At 41.0% G+C, this 27,376-nt stretch overlaps 1 protein-coding gene and 1 pseudogene across 9 annotated transcripts in view; both read left to right on the forward strand.

Annotated features, from left to right (window-relative positions):
* Positions 1-8,429: 8,429 nt before the first annotated feature.
* Positions 8,430-10,633, forward strand: LOC112674863 (RNA-binding protein EWS-like; annotated as a pseudogene).
* A 4,441-nt stretch (positions 10,634-15,074) lies between these two features.
* Positions 15,075-27,376, forward strand: part of MIOS (meiosis regulator for oocyte development) — a 35,230-nt gene continuing 22,928 nt past the window's right edge. For 2 of the 9 annotated variants that reach the window (XM_049093612.1, XM_049093614.1), the window contains exons 1-3: positions 16,247-16,391; positions 21,212-22,553; positions 22,902-23,000. In XM_049093612.1, the coding sequence (XP_048949569.1) occupies positions 21,260-22,553; positions 22,902-23,000 (1,393 nt within the window). In that variant the 5' untranslated portion in view covers positions 16,247-16,391; positions 21,212-21,259. Of the gene's footprint in view, positions 15,261-15,588; positions 15,972-16,246; positions 16,392-21,211; positions 22,554-22,901; positions 23,001-27,376 lie in introns of those variants that run through there. The other 7 variants (XM_049093613.1, XM_025471259.3, XM_025471263.3 and 4 more) reach the window with 7 other exon arrangements.

The raw sequence follows: 27,376 nt of genomic DNA on the forward strand, positions 1-27,376 counted from the left end.
TTGTGGGCCTTTGTGGAAAGACACAGCATGAGAGTCCATTTACCTACTATCATTAAAAGATTAAAATACTTAATTGCCTATGATTCTGAACAGGTAGAGTGTCAGTTGCTCTCTACAAAATTTTCTGGGTCGAGGAATAAGAGAATAAGTCAAAGGTGTGACAAACTACTTTTATATATGAATCAAGAAACTAACATCTGATGAAATCTCAAATGCATTAACTCACATTTAGTTCCTCCTATATGTGAGGCATTGGATAGAAAACAACTAAGACCCAGGTCTCTTCAGCCCAGTGAAAGAGATAAGGAAGTAAAAGGCAATGGCAAATTTTACCAAAAATATTTGTTTAAGTAATCAAATGATGAACGCTGGTTAATGATACCATGTTGTTGTGTTTGGAGGCAAAGTGCACTGTTATCTGCAATTTGAATAAAGGCCTGGGTAGACAAATAAATACATGAGAGAGCAAATATGCCAGTTACAGACCGAATGTTAATCATGGAATCTAAATGGTGGATAGTGAGTTTATTTTATAAATCTGTCAACTTTTCTGTATGTTTGAAATTTTTTGTGACAAAATATTGGTTTAAAAAAACCCAAACAAGGCAGCCCCGGTGGCGCAGCAGTTTAGTGCCTACCTTCAGCCCAGGGTGTGATCCTGGAGACCCGGGATCGAGTCCCATGTCAGGCTCACTGCATGGAGCTTGCTTCTCTCTCTGCCTGTGTCTCTGCCTCTCTCTCTCTTTTGCTCTGTCTCTCATGAATAAATAAAATAAAATCTTTAAAAATAATTTTTAAAATAAAAATAAATAAATAAATAAATAAACCCAAACAAGTAATGACAACAAAATACAACAATATCTATAGAAGAGACATGTGAAGAGGCACCCAGTCCAGACTGTGACATGGAGCTTGGAAGTGCAGGGAGCAGAAGATAAGTAAGCATTTCTTTGTTGCCATGTTAAACGGTTTAGACTTTATCTTGAAAGCAACAAGGAGCCACTGAACAGTTTTAAGCAGAGGAGTGACATGATCATATTTTCATTTTAGGGAAATCACTCTGGTGGCCTTGTGAAGAATTAATTGCAGAGAAGCAAGCCTGGAGACTGAGAGACCTACTAATAAATGTAGCAGAATACCAGTGAGAGATAAGACTCTCAAGTACCAGCAGTGGGGATGGAAAAAGTGAACAATTCTGAGAAATAATTGAGGAAGCAGAATCAAAAGGTTTAGTATCTAATTGACCTAGGAAAGGGAAGGAAATGAAGAAGCATGGTATCCAGTGATTTGCTGAAGAGTGTTTAACAATTGGTTCTCTGGAAAAAAGTGTGTTTGCATCTGTATACAAGTTCATATAAGTTTATTAAAATACTACTAATATAAAGAATGTGTGGTATTTAATTTACAAATAATAACAACATATACAACTTTCTGTGTTATAAATTCCATGTAGCAAGTTGATTCTCATGGAATGCTTTTTTTTTTTTTTTTGTCAATTTTTTTGTCCTTACTCAATCTCTGGCTGCAGTTGATACATGACGGTAGTTCTGACAGGGATGCTTGCTAACTGATCTTTCCATTTTCTTTAACAAGGAAGTATGCCCTTGCTTTCATATTTCCATTGTACTTATGTGAATAGGTAACTTTTGGTATCTCTTTCCTCCCATTATTCACACCCCTCCATAAGAGAAGGAGTTAGATTTATCCTGAATGATGGGGGTGATAGTATAACGCCCACTGGTTCATGTTTCCTGTCTCAACATCCATCATCACAAAATAATATTTTAATAGTCTGAGCATTTACTTAACTTATACACCATGTGTGAAGGCTTCTCATGATATATAGTATCATTCCCTTTAAAGTATTACACATGTAACATACACTATCATATCCCATATTAGAAAAGTTCCTTTTTCTTAAGACTCTTAGTACCTGACAACTGTCAGAATAATCACAACTCAGATAACCCTTCTGGAGACATTTAATGTACAGCCTGCAGAACTGTAGGCTTCAGCCCTGTGTAACAACACACTGTGCACACAATATTTTGGTATGGAGTCGCAAAATCTTTCTTGTAATTTATTATTACATTTTATAATTTTTATTAACTTATTAAAGACTTGAAACTTCAGTTGCATACAATATTTTGCTCACCCTGATTCCATTTGAATGTCACTAATCCATTGAAAAGGCAGGACTCCACAGGATGTATTATAAAACAATTTTATTTTACTCCCCACTGTCCCTTTGTCTCTATTTTTGAGGGTAGTATTTTTTGTTTTATTTATGTATTTAGGGCAGCCCTGGTGGCTCAGCAGTTTGGTGCTGCCTTCGGCCCAGGGTATGATCCTGGAGCCCGGGGATCAAGTCCCATGTCAGGCTCCCTGCTTGGGGCCTGCTTCTCCCTCTGCCTGTGTCTGCCTCTCTCTCTCTACTAGCTGTGTTTCTCATGAATAAATAAATAAAATCTTAAAGAAAATAAATATGTATATATGTATTTATTTATTTATTTAGCCACTTGGATGAAATCACAGGAAGGTGCATAAGTCTTTGGGTCAGTGTTTTTTATAAAAATCACTTCTTTCACATTTCATCATAAAAACTATGTGCTTCCCACAATTAAAATATCTATTCCCATGCAGTGGGCAATACTCTGCGCTTGAAGATTCTCCTCTCCTCGGCTGGGGCCTGCTTCAGGGCTGGAAGCCTGCCGTGGAAAAAGGAGCATAGTCAACTGTGCTCCATTTCCACTTTGTACCATTTCCCCACTTTGTACCTCTCTGCCTTTCACACTCTCATGCAGAGCAGTTTCTGACTCTTCCAGGTAGACCAGCAGGAAGGAACTACTTAAGTCAACTGCCTTGCTCTGACTTTAGAAGGTATTTAAGTGATCCCTTTCTCCATTGTGGAGCTCTCCCTCGTTCTTTGGAGCCTGCTACACTGGGGATCTCTCATCACGTTCTTTTAAAGCCAGCCAGGTCTCTTCTCTGGCGGGTGTCCAACTCCACCTTCTCTGACCCCAGCCTGTTACCAGTGGAACACTGCCAGTGTCTCTCAGCTGAGGTCCTCTCACTCCTGCAATTTTCTTATTTGACTGTGCTACACTGCTCTCTCACCCTTGTGGCCCCTATCCTGTCTGCAGGGCACTCCCAGGCATCATTCACCCTGATAAACTCCAGAAGTGAAGGTTTCCTCACCTCATCTTTCAGAACAACCAGCCAGCCTTTAGAGTTGTCCAGCACGGCTTAGACAGTGGACGGACACATTCTCTACCCACGTCTCTGTTCCAGCTTGCACAGATCAAGCTCCATGGACAACAGCACTCTTAGATCTCTCCTAGAGTATTAGGAGTAAGACTCTTTGAAAATGAGTTTCTCCAAAGAACTCTCTCTCAGACTTTTCAGTTCCAAACTCTCTTCAGGAAGGTTTGGGGTCTTCAGGCTATAAAATCTGTTCCAGTTCTGCAGGTGGTAGCATCTCACTTTGGAACATGGGAGTATTCATCACCTATTGTTCTATTCCAGTCTGCTGGGGGCTTAACCAGTTACTACACATGGCCAATTCTATTTTTAACATCTTATTACTCAGACAAATATGTTGTATGAGCATGGATAAATCCTGAAAGAGAAACAGAGAAATGAAAACAATGGTGCATGATGGGAATACCTAAATTTTAAGACATTTTCTTCAATATTGTTTTCACAATAATATTTTTAAATTTTTGAGTTGGAATGGTAGCATTCGTATATGTGTAATTTTTCGTCATGCATTTCTTATTTTGATTCAATAAATAATGGGGAGAACAATGATGACTACATGTATCCTATCCTGGAGGAATTCACAAACTATGGAAGTATATTGCAATGTAATAGGTAATTGCATTACTACAGTAGTGTGTGTGTGTGTGTGTGTGTGTGTGTGTGTGTGTGTGTAGAGACAAAGAGTCTGATAGAGGCATAGAAGACAAGGTGCCAAGTAGCTTAGAAAGGCAGGCATTACTTCCAGCTATGGGCGGTATTAAAGAGGAACTGAATAATACGTCCTGAGGGATGAATAGAATTTAATTTTTCTTGGGCAGCCCGGGTGGCTCAGCGGTTTAACACCACCTTCAGCCCAGGGCCTGATACTGGAGGCCTGGGATCGAATCCCATGGTGGGGTCCCTGCATGGAGCCTGCTTCTCCCTCTGCCTGTGTCTCTGCCTCTCTCTCTCTGTCTCTCATAAATAAATAAAATCTTAAAAAATATTTAAAAGAATTTAATTTTTCTAATTCTTAGAGAAAGGCATTCCAGGAAAAAATTGGAACAAGTCATGTTACTGGGAGGTTGTTGTAGAATTCCTCAGTTTTGTCTTCTCAAAGGAAAGAATTCAGTCAAGAGACCCAGAAGAATGGTAAAGTAGCAAAAGTTTTTCATTTAGCAAAGTGAAAGTACACTTCAGAGTCAGAGAAGCAGGCTGACCCAAGGATGGGTAGCAGTGTGCTGAGTTTCTCACTGTATTCTTTTTTTTTTTTTTTTAATTTTTATTTATTTACTTATGATAGTCACAGAGAGAGAGAGAGGCAGAGACACAGGCAGAGGGAGAAGCAGGCTCCATGCACCGGGAGCCTGATATGGGATTCGATCCCAGGTCTCCAGGATCGCGCCCTGGGCCAAAGGCAGGCGCCAAACCGCTGCGCCACCCAGGGATCCCTCTCACTGTATTCTTTTATGGGGTTTTATTTGGTCTCCTCCCTCTCCCCCATCCATCTTGTTATTATCACTCCATCCTTGGATCTGTCTTGGTTTCCTCCCCTCCAAACTTTTGGGCAAGTTTGTGTTAGTCCTCTTCCCATGAGTGACTAAGTACAACTCATGGGTTGGGGGGCCAAACCTCAGTGCAAGTGGCATTATAATGATGTTATAATAGCCTCAGGGTTAGTAGTGGACAGACAAGATCTTTTTTAAGAGCACATGCTTCAGGGATCCCTGGGTGGCGCAGCGGTTTGGCGCCTGCCTTTGGCCCAGGGCGCGATCCTGGAGACGCAGGATTGAATCCTGCGTTGGGCTCCCGGTGCATGGAGCCTGCCTCTCCCTCTGCCTGTGTCTCTGCCTCTCTCTGTGTGTGTGTGTGTGTGTGACTATCATAAATAAATAAAAATTTTTAAAAAATAAAAAAAAAAGAGCACATGCTTCAAAGTTGGGGAAGTCCCTGTAGCCACTATCTTCTGCTTATCAGTCTGTGCTAAAAAGCAAAAGAGATTGACCTAAGGGAGATGGGATAGTTTCTTGGATGGAGACTGAATGGTCCCTAGCAATTGTCCATCTGTTATCCTCCATTCTCTCCTCCTGCTTATGTACATCTAACTGCCTACTCTACCAGGCATGCTAGAAGAAAAGTGCTATGTAAAAGTAATTAGGAACAATTCAGTAGAGCTAGAGCTAGTATGGGTAAAGGGAACAAGTGGGAAAAATATATTGGGCCAGAAGGGGGACAACGTCACGTTGATAACTTTTTTTAATATCCTAAAAGCTTTTATGCATGTTATATGAAGAGGAATATTCACTATTATGTAACTTACTAATCTTTAAATCATTAATAGCCACTTTACCTCATTTATACAATACATTAAAAATATATTAATTCAATAAGCTAGATTTCCTCAAACTCATAAACATTGTTGCAAACTGAATACTTTTTTCCTAGTTTAGAGTATCAGATTCTTTTAAATGTTTTTCAGAAGAAGACAAAATACACTCCACTGTGCAATTCTAAAATTGATTGATATAGAAGTTTCAAAAGGGTTAGACCTTAGGAAGTAAATTTGTTTCCTCATCATTTCTATCCTGATTCTAATTCTGATTCTCTTTATACTTCTGATTTCTTACCTCTTGAGTTTCTTCCTGGGGTTGCAATTATACTTACTAAGAAAATCAGGGTTAGCTTCTCAAATAAGCTGCTGATGGTCCATGATTTAGAACATGAGATTCAAATCCATTATCCATTTGAAGGTTTTATTTATTTTATTTTTAAAAAAGATTTTATCTATTTATTCATGAGAGAGAGAGAGAGACAGAGACAGAAACAGAGGTACAGGCAGAGAGAGAGGCAGAGATACAGGCAGAGAGAGAAGCAGGCTCCCCGCAAGGAGCCTGATGCAGGACTCAATCCTGGACCCCAGGATCATGCCCTGTGCTAAAGGCAGACTTGCAACCGCTGAGCCACCCAGGCATCCCCGTTTGAGGGTTTTATAGTCACACATTATACATTACTTCAGAAACATTCCAAATTATTGATCAGTCCAATAAGATATGCTTTGGTTTTTCTGTGACCTGATCTTTTGCTCAAAATAATCCTGATTCTGAATGCATCACCTTCATAGTTAGATATTTGTCTAACTTTCAGTGACAGTTCTGGGAATCTTTTCCTCATCTTACTACCAAGAGAAGTCTGCCTTTCCAATTGCTTTGGGCTTTGTCTGGCTTAGGTGATTCTAAAATTATTTTGATCCATTGAAAATACAAATTTTCTTTCTCATTGACTGTTAAGACTTAAAGAATTGACATCTTAACTGCAGACTAAGGAATTTGGATGCTGGTCTGTAGGGAACATGAACCAATGAAGAGGTCTACCTAAGAGTCACTTGAGATGTGCTCATGAAGATCAATCTAGCTACATGGGGGAGATGAAAAGGTAGGAACAGGGGAATCAGAGGCCAGTAGGGAGACTACTGTCTGGGTGAGCAGTAATTAAGACCAAAACTAGGGCAATGGCTATGGGAGCAGAAAGATTAGCAGAATTTAGCCACATCATCTGTTTCAAAAGCTCAAACGTGATTTACTCAAATCCCATCCAAGGAGACAAAGAGACCAGGCAGCAAGATAGCCTGCATTTCACTAGGATTAACAGTGCTGATCTGATAGTATTTTGATGGCTGCTGCTTTAGTGCTTCAGTGCTCATCAGAAGGGATGAACCTAGTTTCTCTGTCAGTTTGGGCTGCTATAACAAATTACCATAGATTGCATGGCTTGTAAACAACAGACATTTATTCCTCATAGTTCTGGAGGCTGAAAGTCTGAGATCAGGATACCAGGTTCTTTTTTTTTTTTTTTTTTTAATTTTTATTTATCTATGATAGTCACAGAGAGAGAGAGAGAGAGGCGGAGACACAGGCAGAGGGAGAAGTAGGCTCCATGCACCGAGAGCCCGACGTGGGATTCGATCCCGGGTCTCCAGGATCGCGCCCTGGGCCAAAGGCAGGCGCCAAACCGCTGCGCCACCCAGGGATCCCAGGATACCAGGTTCTGATGAGGACTCTCTTCTGGATTTCAGAGTGGTGACTTCATTATGTCCACATATGCCAGGAAAGGGTTGCAAGAGTTCTCTGGGGTCCCTTTTATAAGGGCATTATTCCTATTCATGAGGGCAGAGCCCTATCTCATGAAGGCCCCATCTCCTAATATCATGACATAGGGTATTAGGATTTTGACATATCGATTTTGGGGGGACACACACATTAATTCCATAACATGAAGTTACCCACAAATGAAACAGAAAGCCTGTGAAGAAGCAATGAGCAAAGCAGGAAATGTTAGCATCACTCGTGTTGCAGTTAACATCCTAGAATGGCTCCAGTTACTGAAACATTTAGTATGCTGCTTAAACCTTATTATTTCTGCCCTAACTCCATAGGTACAGGATTATGAGGTATCTATCACTATGGAATTTAGCATCCTGATTCCTCCACTACGCTCTTTAAAATGATATTCATTGTTTTTTTTCTCATTAAAAAATTTACATTTTTATTTTAGAAAACGTAGAAAAGTATAATGAAGATAATAATGACCACTTTTAAACCTACCACACAGAGAATCTACTAACAAAATGTTGCCATTATTCCTTCCAGCCTTTAAAAAATAAGGTTAGAATTACGTGTATTCTATTTGGTACTATTTTCTTCCTATAACAATAAACCATGAGTGTTTCTGGCATCTTTAAATGTTTTTCTAAAACAGAGTTTAGCAAACTAATCCAACCTGCCACCTGTTTCTATAAATAAAGTTTCCTGTAACATAACATTCCCCCCCAATGTGACTCCAGATGATCTGGCAGCCACATCCATTTGTTTATGTTCTATCTACGGCTGCTTTTGCACTGTGATGGCAAAATGGTGTAGTTGTGATGGAGCCAGTGTAACTTAAAAGGCTGAAAATATTTACTATCTGACCTTTTACAAAAAAGTTTGCCCACTTCTGTTTTAAAAGATTATTATTATTTTTTAAATATTTTATTTATTTATTCATGAGAGACACAGAGAGAGGCAGAGACACAGGCAGAGGGAGAAGCAGGCTCCATGCAGGGAGCCTGATGTGGGACTTGATCCCTAGTCTCCAGGATCATGCCCTGGGCTGAAGGCGGTGCTAAACCGCTGAGCCACCCGGGCTGCCCTATTTTAAAAGATTATTTTAGGAGACCGACGTTGAGAGAACGAGAGGGAAGGAGAGAAAATGGTGTCTATGGATTACAGTACCTACAGCCAAGCTGCAGCCCAGCAGGGCTACAGTGCATACACCGCCCAACCAACTCAAGGATATGCACAGAACACCCAGGCATATGGGTAGCAGAGTTATGGAACCTATGGACAGCCCACTGATGTCAGCTATACCCAGGCTCAGACCACTGCGACCTATGGGCAGGCCGCCTATGCAACCTCTTATGGACAGCCTTCCACTGGTTATACTACTCCAACTGCCCCCAAGGCATAGAGTCAGCCTGTCCAGGGGTACGGCACTGGTGCTTATGATACCACCACTGCTATGGTCACTACCACCCAGGCCTCCTATGCAGCTCAGTCTGCATAATGGCACTCAGCCTGCTTACCCAGCCTATGGGAAGAAGCCAGCAGCCACTGCACCTGCAAGACCACAGGATGGTAACAAACCCGCTGAGACTAGTCAACCTCAATCTAGCACAGGGGGTTACAACCAGCCCAGCCTAGGATATGGACAGAGTAACTACAGTTATCCCCAGGTACCTGGGAGCTGCCCCATGCAGCCAGTCACAGCACCACCATCTTATCCTTCTACCAGCTGCTTCTCTACACAGCCAACTAGTTATGATCAGAGCAGTTACTCTCAGCGGAACACCTATGGGCAGCCGAGCAGCTATGGACAGCAGAGTAGCTATGGTCAACAAAGCAGCTATGGGCAGCAGCCACCCACTAGTTATCCCCCCCAAACTGGATCCTACAGCTAGGCTCCAAGTCAATATAGCCAACAGAGCAGCAGCTACAGGCAGCAGAGTTCATTCCTACAGGACCACCCCAGTAGCATGGGTGTTTATGGGCAGGAGTCTGGAGGATTTTTCCGGACCAGGAGAGAACCAGAGCATGAGTGGCCCTGATAACCGGGGCAGGGGAAGAGGGGGATTAGATCGTGGAGGAATGAGCAGAGATGGGCAGGGAGGAAGACGGGGTGGAATGGGCAGCGCTGGAGAGCGAGGTAGCTTCAATAAGCCTGGTGGACCCATGGATGAAGGACCAGATCTTGATCTAGGCCCACCTGTAGATCCAGATGAAGACTGACAACAGTGCAATTTATGTGCAAGGCTTAAATGACAATGTGACTCCAGATGATCTGGCAGACTTCTTTAAGCAGTGTGGAATTGTTAAAATGAACAAGAGAACCGGACAACCCATGATCCATACCTACTTGGACAAGGAAACAGGAAAGCCCAAAGGTGATGCTACAGTATCCTATGAAGACCCACCAACTGCCAAGGCTGATGTGGAGTGGTTTGATGGGAAAGATTTTCAAGGAAGCAAACTTAAGGTTTCTCTTGCTCGGAAGAAACCTCCGATGAACAGCATGCGGGGTGGTATGTCTCCCCATGAGGGCAGAGGGATGCCACCGCCACTCCGTGGAGGTCCAGGGGGCCCAGGAGGTCCTGGGGGCCCCATGGGTCGCATGGGAGGCCGTGGAGGAGACAGAGGTGGCTTTCCCCCAAGAGGACTCCGGGGTTCCCGAGGGAACCCATCCAGAGGAGGAAACGTCCAGCACCGAGCTGGGGACTGGCATTGCTCCAATCCGGGGTGTGGAAACCAGAACTTCTCCTAGAGAACAGAATGCAACCAGTGTAAGGCCCCGAAGCCTAAAGGCTTCCTTCCACCTCCCTTCCCGCCCCCGGGCGGTGACCGTGGCAGAGGCGGCCCTGGTGGCCTGCGGGGAGGAAGAGGTGGCCTCATGGACCGCGGTGGTCCCGGTGGGATGTTCAGAGGTGGCCGCGGTGGAGACAGAGGGGGCTTCCGTGGTGGCCGGGGCATGGCCCCAGGTGGCTTTGGCGGAGGAAGACGAGGCGGTCCTGGTGGGCCCCCTGGACCTTTGATGGAACAGGTGGGAGGAAGAAGAGGCGGGCGTGGAGGACCTAGAAAAATGGATAAAGGCGAGCACCATCAGGAGCGCAGAGACCGGCCCTACTAGACGCAGAGACCCCACAGAGCTGTCTTGACTACCAGATTTATTTTTTAAACCAGAAAATGTTTTAAATTTATAATTCCATATTTATAATGTTGGCCACAACATTATGATTATTCCTTGTCTGTACTTTAGTATTTTTCACCATTTGTGAAGAAACATTAAAACAAGTTAAATGGTAGTGTGCCGAGTTTTTTTTTAAAACTTCTTTTAAAGATGGTTGTTTAAAGACTAAACGATGAGAACCCTTGTGAGCATGCTCAGTATCATTGTGGAGAACTAAGAGGGCCTCTAACTGTAACAATGTTCATGGTTGTGATTTTTTTTAAATAAAATTCCAAATGTTTATTAAAAAAATTATTTTAATAACACTTAGAACTGCATCAAGTGGCTATTCCATTTGATGGTTAGAAGCACAATGCTGGGGCCATATTGTCTAGGTCCCTAACCTCACTCCACCACTTAAGAGATATCCTGGGGGGTGCGGGGGGGACTGGGTAGCTCAGTCAGTTAAGCAGTTAAGTATCTGACTCCATTTCGGCTTAGGTCATGATCTAGGTTTGGGATATTGAGTTGGATCAGGCTCCGAAGTGGAGCCTGCTGAAGATTCTCCCTTTTGCTTCCCCCCTCTCCCCTCATTCCCTTGCTTAAAAAAAAAGGGGGGGGGGGGAGGGAGAGATCTTGGGCAATTTATTTAACATTTCTGTGCCTCAGTTCTCTCATTTGTAAAAGGGGAAAATAACAGTATCATCCTCATAAAATTGTGAGGATGTGGTGAAGTCCATGGTGCACCTCCTGGATGTCTCCTTTCAGTAATGAATAACTTAGTCTTTCAGCTGCTGGGAAAGTTGTCAGCAGATGGTCTTCAGCTGTCAGACATCTTGGGAGATTGCCTTGATAGAGGAAACTGCCTCACTCACAGCCACTTGTCCTTTGAGGGACAGGTCGTATCAAAAACATGTCTACTTCCGTGGGGTAGTATAAAGTCCTGGGTCCTTGTCCCAACTCAGGATAACTCTGGACAGCCAATCCAGTTTCAGAGTTTCTCATGGATTGGCTGAGGTCTTTGTTGGTACTGAATTACACAGCTCTGCTTCTCCCTCTGCCTAGTCCTGCACCTTCCTCCTTCCTTCCACAGGTCTTGATCCCAACACTCCTTTATAAATATCTATGTCCTAATCTCCATCTTAAAATATGTCTCCAGGACACCCAACCTGAGCGAGACAGTGTTAAGTGAGCTTATGTCATAAAGCATCTGTCACGTAGTAAAGGCTATATAATTGTTGATTATCAAACAAATAAGTAATTCTGGTAGAAAGTAAAATGGAAATACAAGATCAAGAAGAAAAATAGAATAATATAAAATTTCCTACAATTAAAAGAATAGCTTGGTCATAAAAATTTTAAATGAATGATTGTAAGAAACTCTCACTAAAGTATTTAAATTTCATGAACTACATTTAAAGTGTGATGCAACAGTTTTATTTACCATTTAAGTATTTTAAAAGTATTCAAAATCATATCCTTGGAACTATGTAAATTTATTATGACAATGTTAGATGTACTCCTCCAAAATATATGAATAAGAATATTGATTGACCAAACTGATTTGGGAGTATGCTTGAATACTTTTTGAAGACCACTATTTTAAGATATCTCAGATTTTCCCATCCACAACTTTTGTAAAAACTAAAGCCATGTCACATATTTCCAGGGCCCTATTTTCCCTTTGATGCCTAAAAACAAAACTTGCTCTCTGGTACAGACTTATTTTGTGCATGTAGAAATAAAAGGAGTTCAAATTAGCCAGTCACAGACTCCACAGAATATCCCAATAGTAACTGAACTGCTGCTGCTAAAGAGCAGCAGTAAATAAGGAAATGAGCAGTTTTTCCACTGTTGTCCTTTATTGGTTTAAAAACCACACACACACATACACACACACACACACACACACACACACACAACACAAATTTTATCCTGGATTGCCACAATACAAGTGAAGCTTAGAAAGAACAATATCTTGTTAAGGACACAAAAGTTTAAATTAAAAAAAGAAAACAAAACAAGAAACCCATAAGACCAAACTATAGCAACTCTGGCATCCATCACAAAATCCCTATTTGATAAAGACAACTAGTGTATCCTCAGGGCAGCCTGCCAAATTCTCTGACACAGTTTAATCTTCTACAAAGTACAATGCACTTTCCCACTAAGTAGCTATTTTTGAATACATACCATGCAGCAGGAGCTACAGGAAATCCAAAGTTCTATACTACAAGTTCACTACTCACAAGGAAATGGATGGCAAGGAGCTTCTCTCCTAAGGAATCCAGGTTTACTAACAAGGAACACCATTTAGTAGAGAAGGGGAATGGATTTCCAAGTAGAATGGGAGAAGTGTCACTTACCTTTCTAGGGATTCTAGAGTGCAAGGTATTGGTAGCAGCATGAGAAGAATACACTTTCACCAAAGCTTATATGGGAAAGGAAGGAAAGAAAAATATATCAGCTGGAGGAGAGCATAGAGCAAGATATTGTTTCAGGATTTATCCAACAAATTTTTATTGAGTACATACCTGTTCTATGTACTTTTTAGGTTCTGGAGATTAAGCAGAGAATAAAAAGGCAGAGTTCCTGTGTATTAGAGAATAGGCCAAAGTGCCCTAACAAGTCCAAACAAACAGTAATTTTTAAAAGAACACAGTTTGTTTTCTCTTGTGTAATGGTGCAGAAGTCTATGGTTGATCCAAGGGAGGAGGTAGCTCAGCTTTCTGAATTAGACTGGGATTTAGACTAGTGGGGCAGTTTTGTTTCCCATAATACATGGTCTCCATTTCTATACCATGTTTCTTTTTGCCATATCCCAGACAGCTGGAAGGGGAAAGAGGAAGTAGACGTCAAGCAGCTTCTCTTTTAAGATGAGAAGTTAGTCACTCCTAGCTGAAACGGAGGCCTTTCAAGGAACTGTCCTCTCTAATTGGCTCACCAAGCGCCTTGCTGACATCTGGGGGTGGAGGTGCAATGGAATGAATCCTGGGGTGTGGAGCATGTATTCTAGCAGGGGAAGACAACTATAGGCAAGTAAAGGGCAGTTTTGGGGGTGGCATGAAGGCCCAAGAAGAATAAATTCAAGGGAAAACACGAGGATGTAGGATTGGAGAGAGCCAATATGGCCTTCTCCTGTGAGGACAAAAATGAGTCTGATTTGAACATATGCTGAAGGCAAAGAAGCAGTAGAAATGGAGAGGCTTAAGACACATAGAAAAGGAGAAAACTGATGGTGCAAGGTCCCGGAAGAGGAGAAACCTATGCAGTCTCTCCTCTTACTTTGTGTCAAGTAGAAGAAGGTAAGAATGGGAGTGAATGATGATGTTGGGGACGGGAAAGCGAAGTAATAGGAGGCTGTGGGGAATGAATTCCTACCTAATAGCTTTAACTTTTTTTGAAGTAGGAAGCAATGTCATCTCCTGAGGGTAGACTAGGTCTGTGGTAGGAGCGGATAAGGAAGAGACTTTTATTGATCTGGAAATTTGGGACCAGGGCCTGAACCATTGAGAAGATGGGCAAGAGAGTGCTTGAAGTGATGCATCCTATGGTATCTCCCTGCAGCTGTACAGCCCTTTCTTCAGCCTCCACTTCTCCGAAGGCAGGAATGGGAACCAAAACCCTAGAATCCTTTTTCTCCTTCACTGTCTTAAGCCAATCATTAAGCTCTGTTCATTCCATCTTCTAAATATTCCCTACACACTTCTCTCCATCCCTACTCTCCATCCCACAGGTAGTTTGGATTACCATTATCTCTCACTGGGATACAGACCCCGTCCTTCCCTTTTCTCCCTGAAAAACTGATCACACCACTTGCCTAGTTTAAAACCTTCAATGACTGCACCATGGCCTTTAGGAAAAAGTCCACCCAAACGTACTAACTTCGTTTCCAAATGCCTTTCTGGTACAGCTTCTTGATCTCCTCCCTCTTCCTCTGCTCATCCACCCATACTTCACTGTTTTCCCCATTGAGATGCCGTCCCTTCTCAGCCTGCACTTGCTCTTCCTCTGCTCTAGAAGGCTCTTCTCTTCCAGCCTCCTCCACGGTTCCCTTTCCCAGTGAATCCCACATTCATCCTTCCTGGGTGGCCTAGGGGTCCACAAGGTAGCGTTCCTGACACCCCGACACTAGGGGGGCGGCCCTCCCACGGAGCACCGTGTCAGCCCCTAATACGGCATCACTGTTTTCTGCCGGGACCGCAGTCATTTTTAGTTCAATCTAGCGTCCCCAACACTCCAGCAATGTGCTGGGTACTCAAGACGTGTTTGTAGAATGAGTAAATGCAAGAATAAATGGCGAACCACACATTCCCTGGATTTTCTTTCTCCGTCGACGGCCTGCAATAAATTGTCAACGGAAATTGGAAGTGATCAAACGAGCTGAAGTGTCTGGAGGACTTGAGATAACGCGTCTCCGAGAGGCCGTGCCCTGGGGACCGTCCCGCAGGCTGCAGGGGCGCGGGCGCTGGGGCGGAGGGCGGGGCCTCCTGAGCAGTGGCCCCGCCCCCGGGGCGTGGCTACTCCCGGGCGGCCGAGGGGCGGGGCTCACGAGCGGGGGGACTCCCCTTCCAAGGCCGAGGCGCGCCGCGGTGGGGTCGCGGGTCCCGGCCGGGGGGCCCAGGTCGCCCAGGTCGCCCAGGTCGCCCGGGTCGCCGGTCGCGCCGCCGCGGCCGCCATCTTGCCCGCGTGCGGACTCCCACGGCGGGAGGGGCGGCGACCAGGCCGGAAGTGGCCGTGCGGCGGCCGCGCTGCCTCCTCAGGTCTGTGCGTTGCGGCTCTCGGGTGGCGTCTCGGCGCTCCTGAGGCGGAGGCCCCGGGCGTGGGTCGGCGAGCGCTGCGGCCGCCGCGAGGGGCCCGGGCAAGCCCAGTCGGAAGGCCCGGGCGGGGACGGCCCCCGAGGGCCTCCTGGAAGCCGGGGCGCGGGGCGTCGCGTTCCGCGCTGAGGGCTGACGGCGGCGGGCGGCGGGCGGCGGGCGGCGGGCGGCGGGCGGCGGGCTGGGCCTAGTAGGGAGCCGCGGAGCTGCGGGCGGACCTCGGCGGGGGCGCGGGGTGCGCGGCGCAGCCGCTCGGGCGGCGAGTTGGTGCGGAGCCGCGTCAGGCGTGGGACGGGAGCTCGGCCGGGTGTGTGGAGCGCGGGCGGGGCCTCAGGTCCTGAGGCGGCGGGGGTAGCAGGGAGCCGTGCTCTCCCCGCGCTCGGTCGGATCCTTCCTAAAGGGCCTGTCACGCGGTTAACTCGCTGTCTTTTCTGCCTGTACGGGTAAAGGAAAATTCCATGAGAGAATGAATAAAGTCTTTGACGAGTGAGTGCCGTGAGCATTGCTAAGTTGCTTAGCAAATGACTGCGTTTTACAGATTTTGAAGTTTTTACAAATTTCAACAAATTCCGAAGGGAAATTTATGCAGTGCATCGCCCTAAGATCGAGAGGCTGAAAATGTCTTTGAGCTGCTTGCTAACTTTCGTTAGTGTCATGGTAAGAAAGGTAGAAGACAACGACAGAAGGATGTGAAGGGGTAGTCGGACACCTTGCACACTTAGTATTCTGGATCTTCGCTGCCCAGTAGAGACGCGGGGTTGAGCCCTACTGTAAGTGCAAAATGCACATTGAACCTACCAGACTTGGCACCAAAGGAAAAAAAATTCTCAATGACTTTTTTTATATTGGCTATATGTGGAAAAGGGGTATTTTTTTTTTTTTATATGTTGAGTTGAATGAAATATATTGTTTAATTTTCATCTCTTTTTCAGTGTGGCTGCTAGAAACTTAAATCATGGCTAACACTGTATTTCTGTCAGACAGTGCTGTTATATTCTGGTGAAGAATACAGAGTCAGCACGGCTTTCCTTTGCTCAGAAACCATTGATGGGAAGTGAACACTTGTTAAACTCGAAGGTGAGGATGTAAATTATGCTGTAATTATTGCAGATTTCACCCCCTCGCCTTCCACGGTTCAACATTTCCACCATTTGAAAACATTAACTTCCAGGGCTGCTAGTGATACAGCTGTGTGATGGGAAGAGCTCAGTTTGTCACGACTTTGTGAGATGGCAATAGGGTGGGTTCTATGTCTTCATAGTCTTGGTGTATCCACGGACTTGTTAGAGTCTAGCCGGTGAGTGGTTGGAAGTCTTCCCTCCCCAGGTTCAGTTTTCTTTGCTCTTCACCATATTCCATATTCATCTGTGTTCAGGAGCCAAGATCCATCTATACTGTGTGTTGGATTGTAAAGAAACACATTTCTTAAAAGGGCGTTTAGGGACATACTTCTCTATTCAGGGCCAGCTTTGGGTTGTACAGCCCATGCAGTCACATAAGGCCCATCATTTAAAAGGGCTTGGCACAGTTTATTGCTGTGTCGTCACCACTTTGAAATTCTTAATAATTTTTTAATAAGGGGGCTCTGTATTTTCATTTTGCAGTGCATCTTGCAAGTGATGTAGTTGGTTTTTTCTTTTGCTGTAATTTAGGATGGGAGTTGGGAGATATTGGACAAGAAGAACTAAGACATCTGGTCTTCACTTTACTCCTATGTGAATTGAGAGGTTTTACCAATCTCCCTCCAGTTTTGTGATTCTGTATGAATTACTATAATCAGATTTTGTGGCTGGTAATATAGACATTGTACATGCATAATTACATCAGAAGAAATGCTTATAGTCCTCCATTGAGAGTCATGCAAATCAAAGACTTTTTAAACTATAATAACACTTTATTTTTTTAAAGTGGATTTTTACATGTGCCACCAAGTTTTCTTATAGATTATCCATGTAAAGAATATAAATTATGAGAGGGAGGCTTCTATTGAAAGTGTGATTATTTCAGCATTTATCTTTTGATAAGATAGGCCAGATCTCTAGATACTTCCATTTAAGAGGTTTCCTCTGTTGTCTGTGAAGACGTGTGTGAACCCTTACTTGTCAGTATCTGTTCCTTCTTTTTGTTGTTTTAGCTACTATTGCATGAAGTGCCTCTTCCTTCTTATTCCTAAATTTTTAAATTCTTTTTAAGATTGGACATAACTTCAGCATTGGAATGCAGGCTTTATTAGACCAGTTTATTACTCTTCTTGGGCTGCCATAATAAAAGACCGTAGAGTAGGTGGCTTAAACAACAGAAATTTATTTTTTTCACAGTTCTCACAGGTTGGAAGTCCAAAATCAGCGTGCCAATGTGGTCTGGTGGTGGTGAGAGTTCTTGCCTTGGCTTATAGAAGGCTGCCTTCTCACTGTCCTCACATGGTGGGGAGGGAGCTCAGTTGTCTCTTCCTCTTCTAAGGGCACCAGTTCTATCAGTTTAGCACTCTACCCTTACGACCTCATTTAATTCTAATTACCTCCTTAAAGGGTCTTTCTCTAATACTGTCACACTGGGGATTGGGAGTGAACAATTTTGGAAGGACACAATTTAGTCCATAGGAACCAGGGAACTTATGTTTCTGTTCATTACCATGTTCTGAAAATTTAGAACAGTTTCTAGCACATATACTATGCCCAATAAATATTGACAGAATAAATGAAAGACAGGTATTAGAGTGATCCTCTCTTAGAGTAGCTCACTGTGGGCTCTTACCCATCATTGGAACCAGTTATGACAGTGGACACTTTGCTCTTGACTGGAGCCAGTCTTTAGTTGAAAGGATGATGGGTGGAAGCATGAGGAGATTGGTAAAAGTTGGATATAGCAGTGTGAGAAATGTCAGCTGGAGCATTTAACAAATAATTCTTAAATATCTACTAAGGGCCTAGCCCTGGGGTGGGTATCAGAGGTATAAACGGAGAGCAAAAGGTACTTTTCTTGCTCTTGTGGCACTTATAATTTAGTAAGAGAGACAGGATGATTTAAAGGGAAGGAAAACTTTTCGCCGAGAGTACTAGTTAAGTAACCTGACCAGGGAGGGGATGGAGGATGTTTGGCATGTGTTAACTTGGCCAAGAAGGGAGGGAAGAATGCTCCAACCAGAGAGAACAGCATTTGCAAAGTAGTAGTGATGGGAGGCAAAGGGGGGTGGATTACATTCGAGGAACTGAAAAGAAGGAGTGTGTGGCTAAAACACAGCAAGTAGGAAAATGTGTGACTTGATGCCAAAGCAGTAAGTAGAGACCAAAGCATTTAGGATTTTATAGGTTATATTGAAGATTTGGAATTCTATTCCAAAGAGCATTTGGAAAGCATTAGAGGATTTTAAGTAGGGATTGTATAAACTAAGCTTGCATTTTAGAAAGGTCCCTGTGATACTACATAAAGATGAATTTCATAAAGGCCTAAGTATACACATGAGTAAAAGAATTGCTAAATTAACACCATAAGTCAAACGTGTTGTATACCTTAATTTCTTGTGGAATCAGTCATCAGAGATGTGAGACTTTGCAGCCTTTGTGGAGGAATAAAGAGTAAATAATTGGGTTGGTGTAGGCTTGGGGAAGGCATACCTAAAGTGGCAAAGTAATGAAGAAATTGAGGATCTAGTAAAAAAAAATATACTTGAGATGACTGATCTTGAGCTTCAGAACTCTCAAGGAAGGAAATAAACCAGTATAAAAATTCTTAGAGGTTTTTCCCAGTCATCTAAATTGTATGAGTGTATTGAATTCTAGATTGATAATTCTTGACTGAAAGTTTCACAAGATTAGAAGATAAAGCAAGTATGTTTGAGCTGAGTTTATTTAGTGTATCTATATTAGGAGGCTGTGCCTGGCTCTACATCTGATACTGGGGATCAGGGGATGAATGGACCATAACTTCACCTTTTTAGAACTGAAGCATTGTTGTACAGAGGGGCACCTCGGTGGCTCAGTCTGTTAAGTGTCTGCCTTCAGCTTGGGTCATAATCCTGGGTCCTGGGATGGAGTCCCACATCGGGTTCCCTCCTCAGCTGGGAGTCTACTTCTCCCTCTGCCTTTCCTCTCCCCATTCTCTTTCTCTCTCAAATAAATAAAATTAAAACAAAAAAACCCATGGCTGTACAGATAGATTCCAGTTGCCATGAAGATACTAAAGGTCTTTGTCCTTTTTTAATCCAGACTATAACCTCTAGCCAGAACTGGTTAGAAACAGATATTTAAGTGTTTGTTAAGTAGCTTTTGTTTTTAAAATACCATTTTTTCTTTTCTCTTTTTTTTTAAGGCGTATGTATTAGAGAGAGTGTGTGTGTGTGCCTGCATGTGTGAGTATGTTGAGGGGCAGAGGGAAGGAATCTTCAAGCAGACTCCCCCTACTGAACGTGGAGCCCCAAAGTGGAGCTCAGTCTCAAGACCCACGAAATCATGCCCTGAGCCGAAACTGAGACGGTCACTTTAACTCACTGAACCACTCGGCTCCTCTAAAATACCATCTTTAACATAGCTGTATTTAGTTTGTGCTTCAGTGGCTATTATCTTTTCAAAATCATATGTCAATATTAAAGTTTATAGAGTCAAAAACTTTAGAGCCTTTAATGATCACTTAATTCAGTTTCCCAAATGCAGTATGTCCACTGATCATAAACAGAATGATTTTAGGTAAAACAAGCATTTTTTAAAAATTCCAATATAGTTAGCATATCAAGTATTTTAATAGTTACACATTTAATTTAATGTGTGTTAGAAAAAATATTTTTAACATACCATACTGTGATTCATGGACTTCATAATGAGGTTAATATCAATTTTATGATTTTAAAAATAGTCACTTTAAATAAAAAGATTAAATAAAAATAGGTGGTACATGATGAAGTTTAGGAAACACTAATCTAAACGAACTCTTGTTATGTAGATGAGAAAATAAAAGGACTCCTAATGACAAAGGCCTTTCTGTGGTATATAGCTAATATATGTCAGAGCTAGGGATAGAAGTTAACTTGGCTCAATACATGCTACTGTTTATTCTGCCCTATAGGGCTGCTTCTTATTGTTGATACTTGAGGTAGAGACCTCTGTTTTTATTTTTTATTTTTTTAAGATTTTATTTATTTATTCATGAGAGACACACAGAGAGAGAGAGGCAGAGACTCAGGCAGAGGGAGAAGCAGGCGCCATGTAGGGAGCCTGATGTAGGACTCAAATCCAGGACTCCAGGATCATGCCCTGGGCCAAAGGCAGGCGCTAAACTGCTGAGCCACCCAGGGATCCCTAGAGACCTCTGTCTTAATAGTGGCATTGTACTTTAAATCTTCACTGTCCATTATGGTGGCCACATGTGGTTATTTATATATTAAAAATTAATGAAAAGTAAGATTTAAAATTTGTACTAGTGACATTTCTTGTGCTGGGTTAGCCACATGTGGCTAATAGCTGCCCTTTTGGCAGTACAGCTGGAGAACATTTCTATCACTGCAGAAAGTTCTATTGAATAGTGCTGCTGTAAACTATTGCTTAACATGATTCATAACCCTTTAAAGTTTTACCGCCTTCAAAGAGATGATGCTTATTAATTTGCTCACCATACTGAAGTTAATATTGACTCTGAGGTTAATGAAATTACTAGTAACATGCAATTAAAAAAATTATCGTGGGAAATAAGGCTAAAATGTAGTTCTCAGAATCTTATACCTCATCTGATTGGGGGAAGGTCTTTTTCCCTTTTTAATCAATAAATTATGGTCATTAATTATAGCAATTAGAAGAAATATATTGAGAAATACAGTACTCATATAGAGAATTTCCTGACTTTCCAATAGTTTATTCATCTTAGAATTCTATTTTGTTAAAATTTTAAAACTTTTCATTTTTAAACAGATTTTCAGTGAATGGACCTAACTGGACTCTTTGAGCATATCAATAAACATGAGCGGTACAAAACCTGATATATTGTGGGCACCACACCAAGTTGATAGATTTGTTGTATGTGACTCTGAACTGAGCCTTTATCATGTGGAATCTACTGTGAATTCAGAACTCAAAGCTGGATCTTTACGTTTATCTGAAGACTCTGCAGCTACATTATTATCAATAAATTCAGATACACCATATATGAAATGTGTTGCCTGGTATCTCAATTATGATCCTGAATGTCTCCTAGCAGTTGGACAAGCAAATGGTCGAGTTGTACTTACAAGTCTTGGTCAAGATCATAACTCAAAGTTCAAAGATTTGATAGGAAAAGAATTTGTTCCAAAACATGCACGGCAATGTAATACCCTTGCATGGAATCCGTTGGATAGTAACTGGCTTGCTGCTGGGCTAGATAAACACAGAGCTGATTTTTCAGTGCTGATTTGGGATATTTGCAGCAAATATACTCCTGATATAGTACCTATGGAGAAAGTGAGACTTTCAGCAGGTGAAACTGAAACAACATTATTAGTAACAAAACCTCTTTATGAATTAGGACAGAATGATGCTTGTCTCTCTCTTTGTTGGCTTCCACGAGACCAGAAACTTCTCCTTGCTGGTATGCATCGTAACCTAGCCATATTTGATCTTCGGAATACAAGCCAAAAGATGTTTGTAAATACAAAAGCTGTTCAGGGAGTAACAGTAGACCCCTACTTCCATGATCGTGTTGCTTCCTTCTATGAAGGTCAGGTTGCAATATGGGATCTAAGGAAATTTGAGAAGCCAGTTTTGACTTTAACTGAGCAACCAAAGCCCTTAACAAAAGTAGCATGGTGTCCAACTAGGACTGGTCTGCTTGCCACTTTGACAAGGGATAGTAACATTATTAGATTATATGATATGCAACACACACCCACTCCCATTGGAGATGAAACTGAACCCACAATAATTGAAAGAAGTGTGCAACCTTGTGACAATTACATTGCTTCTTTTGCTTGGCATCCAACAAGTCAAAATCGAATGATAGTTTTAACTCCCAACCGAACAATGTCTGACTTCACTGTTTTTGAAAGGATATCTCTTGCCTGGAGCCCAATTACATCTTTAATGTGGGCTTGTGGTCGTCATTTGTATGAATGTGCAGAAGAAGAAAATGATAATTCTTTAGAAAAAGATATAGCAACGAAGATGCGCCTTCGGGCTTTATCCAGGTACGGACTTGATACAGAACAAGTGTGGAGAAACCATATTTTAGCTGGAAATGAAGACCCACAGCTCAAGTCACTCTGGTATACCCTGCACTATATCCTTTTCATTATGAATTTCATGAGATGAATCAGGTAGAAATGTTCTTAAAGTTTGCTGAAAGGTCAGTCTGTAAATTTTATTCTGAATGTTTTATATGCACATGCAAGTTACATAATGCCAAAATTACAAAGTAAAATTATTTAAAACTGTTGAACTTGAAATACTGCTTTACAGATTGTATAGAAGGAAGAAAAATATATTTTTTTTGAAAAATATATCTTTACAATAAAGTAGAACCAACTTTCGCTGACACCTATTATGAATTGGCTCCAAATCAGAGTAAGTTTAGCTTTGAAATATATTATTATACATCGTCATTAGTATTTCCTATGCATTTAAATACTTATGAAGCAGTATACAGAAGATATGGATCAGAAGTCTCCAGGAAACAAAGGATCATTGGTTTATGCAGGAATTAAATCAATTGTAAAATCGTCTTTAGGTAAGAAAATTCTATTTTATTTTCTGAAATATAATTTTGTAGTCTTATTTTTCACCCATTATCCCCATCAGTTAGCTACTTCAGAATAGTGTACATAAATATCTGTTGGTTTTTTTGGGGTTCCTGGTTAGATATTTTAGTGAATTGTTGTTCTAAATGCATAATTTATATCCTTAATTCTTTTTTGGGAGGGGGTAATATCTTGGTTCTTTGAAGTATACTGTCTTTCTAAATCTATTCACTTATTCAATGTTATTTTTTTGAAGACCCACTTTGAGAAGTCTTCCATTAGATGAGTTATAGGATCCTGGTGGTTAGTTTGGATTTTATCACAGCATTTTGCTTTTTATAAAAGCTAAATGAAAAGACATATAATTGAAGGAGATCTCTTTTTATTGTCTTGCCCAAACACTTTGACTTAGCTATTTGATGGCAAGGTCTGGGTAACTACGTCATGAAGTATGACCTTACCTATAGGAGCCTTACTTGAGAGAGTCCTTGATGATTAAATGAATGTATGAGTTAACGTAGGATTAAAATTGATCAACTATTTAAGAATAAAGATGATAGAAGAGCTAAACTAAGTTTTTCACTGAACAGTTGTTCTTATTCATTTTTTTTTTTTTTTTAAATAGAATTGTGCATTATACTATAATCCTTTCCCCAACCTAGGATTCAGGCCACATTACATTCTCAGTTATTCTGAGGCTTATTATTGTTTTTGTTGTATTTTGATATATTTTAGGGGAAAACCTACAAACTGCCTCTGAAGAAAAGCAAGAGGAAAAGTAGAATATCTGTATATATATTTCTGGTACAATAGAAACTGAAAGTCTTGAGTCAAGGATGGTCTTTACCCAGATTAAAAAACTACATTGGAATGATTTCCTCATTGCTAGACTTTCAGCTTTTTGTTTCGGTTTAGATATTTTTGTTTCTATAGCCCCAAAGTAAACAGTAAAAGAAATAACTGTCAAAGATGGCACATGTGGAATTCAGTTTTTTATCTGGCCATACTTTTTTCTCTAATTGTATATCTTATGATTCAGCACATAGTAAGTCAACACATTGAGCCATCTTGCTCACAGTAATCCAATACACAGGTTTATTAGAGCTCACAGTGCAATTTTAATGATAGTGACAAATAATATGTATTGAATGCTTACTATTAATTGGATATCATGCTAGTTACTTTCCCCATGTTACTTTAATTCTTATAATATGAGGTAAATTTATTCATTGAGCAAATATTTATTATTTGCTTATTATGTGCTAAGAATTGTCCTTGGAATAATAAGATATAACTTAAGCCTCTTCCCTCATAGAGACTGAATGTGGATATTACCCATGTTCTTGGGAAGTTTACATTCTAATACTATTTCAGAGTATGGACAGATAACTAGGCTATTTACCATGAGGAATAACAAACAATTATGTATAGAAGAATCCTAATCTGGGTGTAAGATTTGAGAGGGTTCCCTTGAGAAGGTAAAAGCAAAGACAAGCATGGTCCAAATAGGGAAGCAACATATGCAATTAACCCAAAGGAGAGGGAGCATAGCACATTTCAGTATTGGTGGAACTGTGTGAGAGAGGAAATGAGGAAAGAATGGAGACTAGAAAGGTAAGCAATGGGGTAACTCAGGACTTAGAAATCATGGTAAGAATTTAGGGAGATTTATCCTGTAACAAAGAGAAACCACGGAAATATTTTAAAGAGTATTGGCAGAATTAGATTTGTCTCTTATAGGTGTAGCTATGTGTGGAATGAATTGGAGAGAATCAAACAGGGACCTTATGCCCACAGTAGTTAGGGGCACCTGGGTGGCCCAGTCAGTTAAGCATCTGCCTTCGGCTTGGATGGTGATCTCAAGGTCCTTGGATCGAGCCCCACATCAGGCTCTTTGGTTCTCCTTCTTTCTTTGCCGTTTCTTCCTGCTTGTAGTCTCTCTCTCTCTCAAATGAATAAATCTTAAAAAAAAAAAAAAGCTATAATAATTAGGCAAGACAATGAGGGTGTTCCTACCAAGGTTACTGGTAGAGGAGCTAAATAAATGTGGATTAAAGTGTGACAACTTAATGATTGAATAAAGGTAATGGAAGGTAAAGTGAAAGTACACATATATATATAGCTTACGAAACTGGGTTACTACTGGTACCAATTAATTACATAGGATTAACAGAGGAAGAGTTCATTTGAGAAGAAAAAAAAAGCTTGTTTTGGAGAAAGTTGAATTTGTGATAGCTGGGTAAAGATGTGCAGTAGGCAAGAAGTTTAGAGTAGGTTGAAGAAGTAAAGTCATCCATATTAAATAATTCTTCCAGGAAATTTGACTAAAGGAAGAGAAAAGGTTTATAGTAAAAGCAGCAAGTGAATCTGGAGGCATAGTAGGGTTTTTTTGTTGCTTTGTTTTTGTTTTTAACATGGGATTGATTTAAGTAAGTTTAAATGCTGATGTGAGGAAGCCCACACAAAGAGGTTGAAGATGCAGAGAAAAGGAAGTGAAGAGCAAAAATCCTAGAAATAGAAGAGAATCGGATCTGGAGCACAGGTGAAAAGACTAGTGTTAGCTAGGAGGCTGTACACTTTGTCCATACCGTCCAGAGGGAAAGGGGAAAGGTATACATGTTTTATAAGGTTCAGTGACTAGAGACTGAGGAGTTTCCCCCGATGGCTCCTCTTTTCTCAATGTAGTAGGTTTGCTTATTGAGAAGGAGCAGGGAGGTTGTAGAGAGAAGACACTGAGAAGAGGAGCCAGAGTGGTCTTGAGAAACAAGGGAGGATTGTGTGGCAATGTTATTTTACCAGAAGATAAAGGACAGTGGGGGGAGAGAATTGGGACACTGGCAAGAGAATGATTCATTTGTTGAGCTTTGGGAGGAAAATGACAGAAGACTGATAAGTAAAAATATGGGGGGCCAAGAGATTGTGAGGTTGAAAAATTTAGAAGTGAGATTTCTGGAAGGCTATATGAAGTTGTAGTAAGAAAGTAGTTCTTTTGAAAGAGGAACAATTTGTAGTAGGTCTGTGAAAGGAGTGGGTGAAATCTTGGAGGTGTGAACCACTGGAGATAAAGCAGCAAAGGAACAGAGACTAGTTTATTGGGTGGGCTAAGTGTGAAAGTCAACCAGGATGAGAATGCATGCTCTAAGGGAATATCTTGTACAGTCTTGTGGAGAAGTGTTCATGATGTTAATAATTATAGTTCTTTTGTTTTAGGATGGCAGAAAATTGTATAATAAACGTTGGAATATCTTGTACAGTCTTGTGGAGAAGTGTTCATGATGTTAATAATTATAGTTCTTTTGTTTTAGGATGGCAGAAAATTGTATAATAAACGTTGGTCAGCCTTCCAATATTTTTAGACTTAAGGGGTAAATTCTGTTCTAGAGAACTTGTCATTCAGAATTACTTTAATGAATAGAATAAATAAGGAAGTGTTTTTAACAACAAAATGTTCTTATAAACACTGGATAATTTTACTGCTTTGTTATATAGATGTAAAAATGCAACAAATTAATATCTACAGGTAGCATAGTGTCTGATTACTTGGTGTAGTATTTGAAACCAGTTTTTAAAAAATGTTTTTGAATGTCTAAACTGGTTTCTCACACTTGTCAATAAAATGTCAATTCTATTATTTATATATAGCACAATCTCAAATTTAGGGGATATAGTTTTGTCACTTTAATATTACATAACATGCATAAATAGATTTTAATCTTTTTCAGATATAAATTTTAAATTCATGTACATGAATTTAACATGTACATGTTAAAAATAATGACAGTACATTTAGAAGTGTACAATATTATCATATTGCTTATTTGATAACCCTAATTAACCTGTCACATAGTTATCAAGCGATAGGAAGGCCTCTGGGCATTACAGACATAATAACCACATTTGACTTAAAGGGTATTTTTCTACCTCCTAGTATAAAACTCTTTGGAGTCCTATGTATTGATCTTTATTCCATGACACAGTTTCTATAAATAAAAACTCTAAGAAAACTGGAATATTATTAAGCTGTGAGAAAGTTTGAAAAAGGCTTTTTGTTCAGCTATTGAAAATTGTTATTTTTACCATTTAATGTCTTCAACTTGAATCCAAAATTTATAGGGGAGCTATGAAAGCACATACCTTATGTATATCTACAGCTTGTTCTACTTGAAATGTAATAACTCCATTCTCTCTAAATTTAAGTTTTTTACGCAGAAAAGTAATGTGTTTAAATTTTTAATATGCATGTTTTATTTTATTTTTGAGATTTTATTTATTTATTCATGAGAGACATTTATTTATTCCTAAGAGACACATAGACAGGCAGAGACATGGGCAAAGGGAGAAGCCGGCTCCCTGCTGGAAGCCTGAT

The sequence above is a fragment of the Canis lupus genome, chromosome 14 (genome assembly GCF_003254725.2).
Source record: "Canis lupus dingo isolate Sandy chromosome 14, ASM325472v2, whole genome shotgun sequence".
Classification (NCBI taxonomy): Eukaryota; Metazoa; Chordata; class Mammalia; order Carnivora; family Canidae; genus Canis; species Canis lupus.